We start from the raw sequence: 10,792 nt of genomic DNA on the forward strand, positions 1-10,792 counted from the left end.
TGTTTTTGATGCCTCGGTTATCTGGCAATTGGCGATGGGGGCTGAAGCCCTGGGTACCACATGCATGATGCATTAGTCGTGTCTCATTCATTTGCTTTATTGCGACGTTGTGTGTGATTATGTGATTTTTGATATTTTGAATTGTTTGTGATTGAAATCGAGACGTGACATATATATTATGACTTGAACCGTAATATACTTTTTATCATGACTTTATTTATATTGTTTGATATCTCACCCTTTGCTTGTTTTCGCCGTTGCCTTTATAATGGTAACGTGCAGGTGATGCTAGTGAGTGAAGGATTAGCTGTCGCGAGTTGAGTCGGTTGTCGCTCTGATACGTAGCACTCGGGGGGATAAAACGATTGTTTTTATTGTTGTTTTAATTGCTGAATTTTATTTATTTTTGATTTAAATTGTAACTTAAAGTTACCGTGCAAAGATGCTACGACTTGACTTGAGTACTTATGAAGTTTGATGATTCCGCTGCGAAGTAATTTATTTGATGAAGTGTTTTTTTTTAGGATTAAAGTAATGCTATAATTTGTCCGCTTTCGTTTAAGTGCTATGTATCTATGTGGAGGCATAATTGTCGTATGTGAACTAAATGACGAATGTGACATCCTATTTTATCGTATGAAAATTTTAAAATACTTTGATTTTTGTTTATAATTATCGGGTAGATTTGGGGTGTTACATTAGTGGTATCAGAGCAGGTCGGTCCGTCCGACCAGTTGTCGAGTCGTAGTTAGTTAACAATCGAGTATTGTTAATTACTTTTATCTGTTGTTTATGTTGTAGTGCTTAGTTGAGATGGCTGGTAGAAACGATGTTGCGATTGCTGCTGCTTTGGAGGCTATGGCGCATGCTTTGGCGAATCAGCCAAATGCTGATGAGAATGCTGGATCTCGTAGTTTAGCGACCTTCCCGAGGGAGAATCCGCCGGTCTTCAAAGGCAAGCATGACCCTGATGGCGCATTGGAGTGGTTGAAGGAGATTGAGAGGATCTTCCGTGTGATGGACTGCACTCAGGCGCAGAAGGTTCGATATGGAACTCATATGCTGGCAGTTGAAGCTGATGACTGGTGGCTAGAGACTCGCCAGAGATTGGAAGTTGCTGGAGAAGAGATCACTTGGATTGTTTTCCGTAGGGAGTTTCTGAGGAAGTATTATCCTGAAGATGTTCGGGGTAAGAAGGAGATTGAGTTCCTAGAGCTGAAACAGGGAAATATGTCAGTGACAGAGTATGCTGCAAAGTTCACTGAGTTGGCTAAGTTCTATCCGTATTATGACGGAGCAGGTGCTGAGTTTTCAAAGTGCATCAAGTTTGAGAATAGGTTGCGCTCTGAGATTAAGAAAGCTGTTGGGTATCAGAAGATTCGTATCTTTCCTAATCTGGTTGATAGTTGCAGGATTTATGAAGAAGATCATAATGCACATTACAAAATTGTCAAGGATAGGAGGGGCAAGCAGAACCGTAGTACACCTTATGATGCTCCAGTTGGAAAGGAAAAAGCAGAAGTGGCTAATGGCAAGAAAACTAGTGGGGGAGGAGCTCCTGCTAGCGTGGTTTGTTTCAAATGTGGAGAACCTGGTCACAAGAGTGATGTGTGTACTGTTGGGGAGAAAAGATGTTTCCGTTGTGGTAAGATAGGACACGTAACTACTGATTGTAGGCATAAAGAAGTTATCTGTTTCAACTGTGGTGAAGAAGGGCATATTAGTAGCAAGTGTCAGAAACCAAAAAGGGAACCAGGCAGTGGAAAAGTGTTCGCTTTAGTTGGAACTCAGACAGCTAATGAGGACAGGAATGTCGGAGGTGCGTATTTCATTAGTAATACTTTTAATTACTATCGTTGATTATTGGTGTTGCTAGTTGTTTCGTTGTTCCTTTTGCGTTGAATGATTAGTATGTTAGATTTAAACCTTGTTGAGTTTGATTGTTTCGAAGGAATAGTAGTTAGATTGTTATCAAACACAACTTGGGGATCGGAGAGTTAGAAACTAGAACGAAGTTAAGGATGGTGGTATCAGATGAATTTTCGAGGACGAAAATCTTTTAAGTGGGGGAGAGTTGTAACACCCCAAAATTCATTTAATTATTTAAATGAATTATTAACAATTTATTTGTCGGAATTTAGTAGAAGTTGGGAATTGTTGGATTAATAAGCTGGTTTTAATTATTAAAAGGCATTATCGGATTTAACGGTCGGTTATAGTAATATGATATTAAGGAGATTATATTATTATTATTATGATGAATTAATTTTAGTTGGAGGATTATTGTTAGAAAATAATATTTTGGATGTTAGAATATTATTTATTTTGGTTGGTGTTAGTAGAATAAGGAGGTGTTTTTAGTTGGTCCATTTGACTATTGGATTATTTGATTTAATAGTTTAATAGAATAATTGGTTTATTTTATTAATAGAATAATAAGTGAGGTTATATATAAATAGTAGTGGTAGTAGAAAAATTAGGTTCTTACGTAGAAGAGAAAAAAATACACCGCCGGAACCAGAGTTAGGAGTTCAACCGGAAACTGTTAGAGACCAAAAATTCAGGTAAGGGTGGGATTCATGCTCTATAAATAGGGACATGATAAATTGTATGTGGGTTTGAGGAATTTTTATTGTCTCTGTTGTGTCGATTGAAATTTATGATATATTTACCTGTATGTGTGCCTTGGTGTTGGAAATTATTGTGAGAGTATACTATCTATGATATTATTTGAATGGTACCTCTGTGATAGTTTGGTGGAATTAAATCTGTGATCGATAATGTAACAGCAAGTGGGGGCGCCGACTACATGAGAGAGGGACGGGCACCACCCTTTTCATTCTGTAGAAACATTATATAGGATTTTATTAGGTATTATGACATCATCCTGGATATTGTTTCCCTTATATACTAACGTTCCTTTATAATCACAAATTAGACATGATAGATTTTTATTGAATTTAGTATACAGCAAAAGTGATGCATATAGATAAAATTTAATATATATACCTTGATAACATCAATAAATTAATAATTTAGTAATCTATTAACTATGAATCTTAACTTGGAATATATAGAATTGAATTAATTAGGTTAGTTAAGATTGATACATGAACATGGTTACAGAGTAGTATTTGAAGTCATAGAGTATATATACCGCAGTGTCAATTTTACAGTGTTGATAAAATAGCAAGAACACTAGTAATTGATACATTTATATACTCCAGGGATGAATTTTAGTTGCAGAGCCAGAAACAAATAATAACATTTCAGATTTTAGTAGCAGTGTATTTAGCAGAGTAATAACTATGTGGCAGTAGCAGAGTCAAATTTCAGTGTACTTTTGAATGAGAAAAAAATTAATAACGAATCGAAAATTAATTAACTGAATAGTATAAATTAGGCGAGTCCGGAATCGATTCGGTATCCGGTAATTGACGACGTTTTCGGCGATGTTTTGGCTTGTTGCATATTTTGAGATATTGCGAATTTTGCGATGTTGCAGGAAATTAAAGTGATGAGTAATTATCAATAATGATTGATATATTTTGGCGACGTAGGCGAATGCCTTATGCGACGTTGTTTTGTGGTTGATTGTGGTTGTTGCATTCCATAGTGTCTCATAAATTGCATGTTGTAGCGACGGCCTGGATTGGCAAAACAGCGACGAAGGCCTATGCCTGTTTTTGATGCCTCGGTTATCTGGCAATTGGCGATGGGGGCTGAAGCCCTGGGTACCACATGCATGATGCATTAGTCGTGTCTCATTCATTTGCTTTATTGCGACGTTGTGTGTGATTATGTGATTTTTGATATTTTGAATTGTTTGTGATTGAAATCGAGACGTGACATATATATTATGACTTGAACCGTAATATACTTTTTATCATGACTTTATTTATATTGTTTGATATCTCACCCTTTGCTTGTTTTCGCCGTTGCCTTTATAATGGTAACGTGCAGGTGATGCTAGTGAGTGAAGGATTAGCTGTCGCGAGTTGAGTCGGTTGTCGCTCTGATACGTAGCACTCGGGGGGATAAAACGATTGTTTTTATTGTTGTTTTAATTGCTGAATTTTATTTATTTTTGATTTAAATTGTAACTTAAAGTTACCGTGCAAAGATGCTACGACTTGACTTGAGTACTTATGAAGTTTGATGATTCCGCTGCGAAGTAATTTATTTGATGAAGTGTTTTTTTTTAGGATTAAAGTAATGCTATAATTTGTCCGCTTTCGTTTAAGTGCTATGTATCTATGTGGAGGCATAATTGTCGTATGTGAACTAAATGACGAATGTGACATCCTATTTTATCGTATGAAAATTTTAAAATACTTTGATTTTTGTTTATAATTATCGGGTAGATTTGGGGTGTTACATTAGTGGTATCAGAGCAGGTCGGTCCGTCCGACCAGTTGTCGAGTCGTAGTTAGTTAACAATCGAGTATTGTTAATTACTTTTATCTGTTGTTTATGTTGTAGTGCTTAGTTGAGATGGCTGGTAGAAACGATGTTGCGATTGCTGCTGCTTTGGAGGCTATGGCGCATGCTTTGGCGAATCAGCCAAATGCTGATGAGAATGCTGGATCTCGTAGTTTAGCGACCTTCCCGAGGGAGAATCCGCCGGTCTTCAAAGGCAAGCATGACCCTGATGGCGCATTGGAGTGGTTGAAGGAGATTGAGAGGATCTTCCGTGTGATGGACTGCACTCAGGCGCAGAAGGTTCGATATGGAACTCATATGCTGGCAGTTGAAGCTGATGACTGGTGGCTAGAGACTCGCCAGAGATTGGAAGTTGCTGGAGAAGAGATCACTTGGATTGTTTTCCGTAGGGAGTTTCTGAGGAAGTATTATCCTGAAGATGTTCGGGGTAAGAAGGAGATTGAGTTCCTAGAGCTGAAACAGGGAAATATGTCAGTGACAGAGTATGCTGCAAAGTTCACTGAGTTGGCTAAGTTCTATCCGTATTATGACGGAGCAGGTGCTGAGTTTTCAAAGTGCATCAAGTTTGAGAATAGGTTGCGCTCTGAGATTAAGAAAGCTGTTGGGTATCAGAAGATTCGTATCTTTCCTAATCTGGTTGATAGTTGCAGGATTTATGAAGAAGATCATAATGCACATTACAAAATTGTCAAGGATAGGAGGGGCAAGCAGAACTGTAGTACACCTTATGATGCTCCAGTTGGAAAGGAAAAAGCAGAAGTGGCTAATGGCAAGAAAACTAGTGGGGGAGGAGCTCCTGCTAGCGTGGTTTGTTTCAAATGTGGAGAACCTGGTCACAAGAGTGATGTGTGTACTGTTGGGGAGAAAAGATGTTTCCGTTGTGGTAAGATAGGACACGTAACTACTGATTGTAGGCATAAAGAAGTTATCTGTTTCAACTGTGGTGAAGAAGGGCATATTAGTAGCAAGTGTCAGAAACCAAAAAGGGAACCAGGCAGTGGAAAAGTGTTCGCTTTAGTTGGAACTCAGACAGCTAATGAGGACAGGAATGTCGGAGGTGCGTATTTCATTAGTAATACTTTTAATTACTATCGTTGATTATTGGTGTTGCTAGTTGTTTCGTTGTTCCTTTTGCGTTGAATGATTAGTATGTTAGATTTAAACCTTGTTGAGTTTGATTGTTTCGAAGGAATAGTAGTTAGATTGTTATCAAACACAACTTGGGGATCGGAGAGTTAGAAACTAGAACGAAGTTAAGGATGGTGGTATCAGATGAATTTTCGAGGACGAAAATCTTTTAAGTGGGGGAGAGTTGTAACACCCCAAAATTCATTTAATTATTTAAATGAATTATTAACAATTTATTTGTCGGAATTTAGTAGAAGTTGGGAATTGTTGGATTAATAAGCTGGTTTTAATTATTAAAAGGCATTATCGGATTTAACGGTCGGTTATAGTAATATGATATTAAGGAGATTATATTATTATTATTATGATGAATTAATTTTAGTTGGAGGATTATTGTTAGAAAATAATATTTTGGATGTTAGAATATTATTTATTTTGGTTGGTGTTAGTAGAATAAGGAGGTGTTTTTAGTTGGTCCATTTGACTATTGGATTATTTGATTTAATAGTTTAATAGAATAATTGGTTTATTTTATTAATAGAATAATAAGTGAGGTTATATATAAATAGTAGTGGTAGTAGAAAAATTAGGTTCTTACGTAGAAGAGAAAAAAATACACCGCCGGAACCAGAGTTAGGAGTTCAACCGGAAACTGTTAGAGACCAAAAATTCAGGTAAGGGTGGGATTCATGCTCTATAAATAGGGACATGATAAATTGTATGTGGGTTTGAGGAATTTTTATTGTCTCTGTTGTGTCGATTGAAATTTATGATATATTTACCTGTATGTGTGCCTTGGTGTTGGAAATTATTGTGAGAGTATACTATCTATGATATTATTTGAATGGTACCTCTGTGATAGTTTGGTGGAATTAAATCTGTGATCGATAATGTAACAGCAAGTGGGGGCGCCGACTACATGAGAGAGGGACGGGCACCACCCTTTTCATTCTGTAGAAACATTATATAGGATTTTATTAGGTATTATGACATCATCCTGGATATTGTTTCCCTTATATACTAACGTTCCTTTATAATCACAAATTAGACATGATAGATTTTTATTGAATTTAGTATACAGCAAAAGTGATGCATATAGATAAAATTTAATATATATACCTTGATAACATCAATAAATTAATAATTTAGTAATCTATTAACTATGAATCTTAACTTGGAATATATAGAATTGAATTAATTAGGTTAGTTAAGATTGATACATGAACATGGTTACAGAGTAGTATTTGAAGTCATAGAGTATATATACCGCAGTGTCAATTTTACAGTGTTGATAAAATAGCAAGAACACTAGTAATTGATACATTTATATACTCCAGGGATGAATTTTAGTTGCAGAGCCAGAAACAAATAATAACATTTCAGATTTTAGTAGCAGTGTATTTAGCAGAGTAATAACTATGTGGCAGTAGCAGAGTCAAATTTCAGTGTACTTTTGAATGAGAAAAAAATTAATAACGAATCGAAAATTAATTAACTGAATAGTATAAATTAGGCGAGTCCGGAATCGATTCGGTATCCGGTAATTGACGACGTTTTCGGCGATGTTTTGGCTTGTTGCATATTTTGAGATATTGCGAATTTTGCGATGTTGCAGGAAATTAAAGTGATGAGTAATTATCAATAATGATTGATATATTTTGGCGACGTAGGCGAATGCCTTATGCGACGTTGTTTTGTGGTTGATTGTGGTTGTTGCATTCCATAGTGTCTCATAAATTGCATGTTGTAGCGACGGCCTGGATTGGCAAAACAGCGACGAAGGCCTATGCCTGTTTTTGATGCCTCGGTTATCTGGCAATTGGCGATGGGGGCTGAAGCCCTGGGTACCACATGCATGATGCATTAGTCGTGTCTCATTCATTTGCTTTATTGCGACGTTGTGTGTGATTATGTGATTTTTGATATTTTGAATTGTTTGTGATTGAAATCGAGACGTGACATATATATTATGACTTGAACCGTAATATACTTTTTATCATGACTTTATTTATATTGTTTGATATCTCACCCTTTGCTTGTTTTCGCCGTTGCCTTTATAATGGTAACGTGCAGGTGATGCTAGTGAGTGAAGGATTAGCTGTCGCGAGTTGAGTCGGTTGTCGCTCTGATACGTAGCACTCGGGGGGATAAAACGATTGTTTTTATTGTTGTTTTAATTGCTGAATTTTATTTATTTTTGATTTAAATTGTAACTTAAAGTTACCGTGCAAAGATGCTACGACTTGACTTGAGTACTTATGAAGTTTGATGATTCCGCTGCGAAGTAATTTATTTGATGAAGTGTTTTTTTTTAGGATTAAAGTAATGCTATAATTTGTCCGCTTTCGTTTAAGTGCTATGTATCTATGTGGAGGCATAATTGTCGTATGTGAACTAAATGACGAATGTGACATCCTATTTTATCGTATGAAAATTTTAAAATACTTTGATTTTTGTTTATAATTATCGGGTAGATTTGGGGTGTTACATTAGTGGTATCAGAGCAGGTCGGTCCGTCCGACCAGTTGTCGAGTCGTAGTTAGTTAACAATCGAGTATTGTTAATTACTTTTATCTGTTGTTTATGTTGTAGTGCTTAGTTGAGATGGCTGGTAGAAACGATGTTGCGATTGCTGCTGCTTTGGAGGCTATGGCGCATGCTTTGGCGAATCAGCCAAATGCTGATGAGAATGCTGGATCTCGTAGTTTAGCGACCTTCCCGAGGGAGAATCCGCCGGTCTTCAAAGGCAAGCATGACCCTGATGGCGCATTGGAGTGGTTGAAGGAGATTGAGAGGATCTTCCGTGTGATGGACTGCACTCAGGCGCAGAAGGTTCGATATGGAACTCATATGCTGGCAGTTGAAGCTGATGACTGGTGGCTAGAGACTCGCCAGAGATTGGAAGTTGCTGGAGAAGAGATCACTTGGATTGTTTTCCGTAGGGAGTTTCTGAGGAAGTATTATCCTGAAGATGTTCGGGGTAAGAAGGAGATTGAGTTCCTAGAGCTGAAACAGGGAAATATGTCAGTGACAGAGTATGCTGCAAAGTTCACTGAGTTGGCTAAGTTCTATCCGTATTATGACGGAGCAGGTGCTGAGTTTTCAAAGTGCATCAAGTTTGAGAATAGGTTGCGCTCTGAGATTAAGAAAGCTGTTGGGTATCAGAAGATTCGTATCTTTCCTAATCTGGTTGATAGTTGCAGGATTTATGAAGAAGATCATAATGCACATTACAAAATTGTCAAGGATAGGAGGGGCAAGCAGAACCGTAGTACACCTTATGATGCTCCAGTTGGAAAGGAAAAAGCAGAAGTGGCTAATGGCAAGAAAACTAGTGGGGGAGGAGCTCCTGCTAGCGTGGTTTGTTTCAAATGTGGAGAACCTGGTCACAAGAGTGATGTGTGTACTGTTGGGGAGAAAAGATGTTTCCGTTGTGGTAAGATAGGACACGTAACTACTGATTGTAGGCATAAAGAAGTTATCTGTTTCAACTGTGGTGAAGAAGGGCATATTAGTAGCAAGTGTCAGAAACCAAAAAGGGAACCAGGCAGTGGAAAAGTGTTCGCTTTAGTTGGAACTCAGACAGCTAATGAGGACAGGAATGTCGGAGGTGCGTATTTCATTAGTAATACTTTTAATTACTATCGTTGATTATTGGTGTTGCTAGTTGTTTCGTTGTTCCTTTTGCGTTGAATGATTAGTATGTTAGATTTAAACCTTGTTGAGTTTGATTGTTTCGAAGGAATAGTAGTTAGATTGTTATCAAACACAACTTGGGGATCGGAGAGTTAGAAACTAGAACGAAGTTAAGGATGGTGGTATCAGATGAATTTTCGAGGACGAAAATCTTTTAAGTGGGGGAGAGTTGTAACACCCCAAAATTCATTTAATTATTTAAATGAATTATTAACAATTTATTTGTCGGAATTTAGTAGAAGTTGGGAATTGTTGGATTAATAAGCTGGTTTTAATTATTAAAAGGCATTATCGGATTTAACGGTCGGTTATAGTAATATGATATTAAGGAGATTATATTATTATTATTATGATGAATTAATTTTAGTTGGAGGATTATTGTTAGAAAATAATATTTTGGATGTTAGAATATTATTTATTTTGGTTGGTGTTAGTAGAATAAGGAGGTGTTTTTAGTTGGTCCATTTGACTATTGGATTATTTGATTTAATAGTTTAATAGAATAATTGGTTTATTTTATTAATAGAATAATAAGTGAGGTTATATATAAATAGTAGTGGTAGTAGAAAAATTAGGTTCTTACGTAGAAGAGAAAAAAATACACCGCCGGAACCAGAGTTAGGAGTTCAACCGGAAACTGTTAGAGACCAAAAATTCAGGTAAGGGTGGGATTCATGCTCTATAAATAGGGACATGATAAATTGTATGTGGGTTTGAGGAATTTTTATTGTCTCTGTTGTGTCGATTGAAATTTATGATATATTTACCTGTATGTGTGCCTTGGTGTTGGAAATTATTGTGAGAGTATACTATCTATGATATTATTTGAATGGTACCTCTGTGATAGTTTGGTGGAATTAAATCTGTGATCGATAATGTAACAGCAAGTGGGGGCGCCGACTACATGAGAGAGGGACGGGCACCACCCTTTTCATTCTGTAGAAACATTATATAGGATTTTATTAGGTATTATGACATCATCCTGGATATTGTTTCCCTTATATACTAACGTTCCTTTATAATCACAAATTAGACATGATAGATTTTTATTGAATTTAGTATACAGCAAAAGTGATGCATATAGATAAAATTTAATATATATACCTTGATAACATCAATAAATTAATAATTTAGTAATCTATTAACTATGAATCTTAACTTGGAATATATAGAATTGAATTAATTAGGTTAGTTAAGATTGATACATGAACATGGTTACAGAGTAGTATTTGAAGTCATAGAGTATATATACCGCAGTGTCAATTTTACAGTGTTGATAAAATAGCAAGAACACTAGTAATTGATACATTTATATACTCCAGGGATGAATTTTAGTTGCAGAGCCAGAAACAAATAATAACATTTCAGATTTTAGTAGCAGTGTATTTAGCAGAGTAATAACTATGTGGCAGTAGCAGAGTCAAATTTCAGTGTACTTTTGAATGAGAAAAAAATTAATAACGAATCGAAAATTAATTAACTGAATAGTATAAATTAGGCGAGTCCGGAATCGATTCGGTATCCG

General features: G+C 36.3%; 3 protein-coding genes across 3 annotated transcripts; all 3 read left to right on the plus strand.

The window, feature by feature from the left end:
- Positions 1 to 813: 813 nt before the first annotated feature.
- LOC131648733 (uncharacterized) lies at positions 814 to 1,860 on the plus strand. The gene has a single exon (XM_058918462.1). The coding sequence runs from the start codon at positions 814 to 816 to the stop codon at positions 1,858 to 1,860; it is 1,047 nt and encodes a 348-aa protein (XP_058774445.1).
- A 2,634-nt stretch (positions 1,861 to 4,494) lies between these two features.
- Positions 4,495 to 5,541, plus strand: LOC131648734 (uncharacterized). The gene has a single exon (XM_058918463.1). It carries the CDS (start codon positions 4,495 to 4,497, stop codon positions 5,539 to 5,541), a length of 1,047 nt encoding a protein of 348 aa, XP_058774446.1.
- A 2,634-nt stretch (positions 5,542 to 8,175) lies between these two features.
- On the plus strand, positions 8,176 to 9,222 carry LOC131648735 (uncharacterized). Its single transcript, XM_058918464.1, has one exon. The coding sequence runs from the start codon at positions 8,176 to 8,178 to the stop codon at positions 9,220 to 9,222; it is 1,047 nt and encodes a 348-aa protein (XP_058774447.1).
- The last annotated feature ends 1,570 nt before the right edge of the window (positions 9,223 to 10,792 follow it).

Source organism: Vicia villosa, linkage group LG2 (genome assembly GCF_029867415.1).
Source record: "Vicia villosa cultivar HV-30 ecotype Madison, WI linkage group LG2, Vvil1.0, whole genome shotgun sequence".
Classification (NCBI taxonomy): domain Eukaryota; kingdom Viridiplantae; phylum Streptophyta; class Magnoliopsida; order Fabales; family Fabaceae; genus Vicia; species Vicia villosa.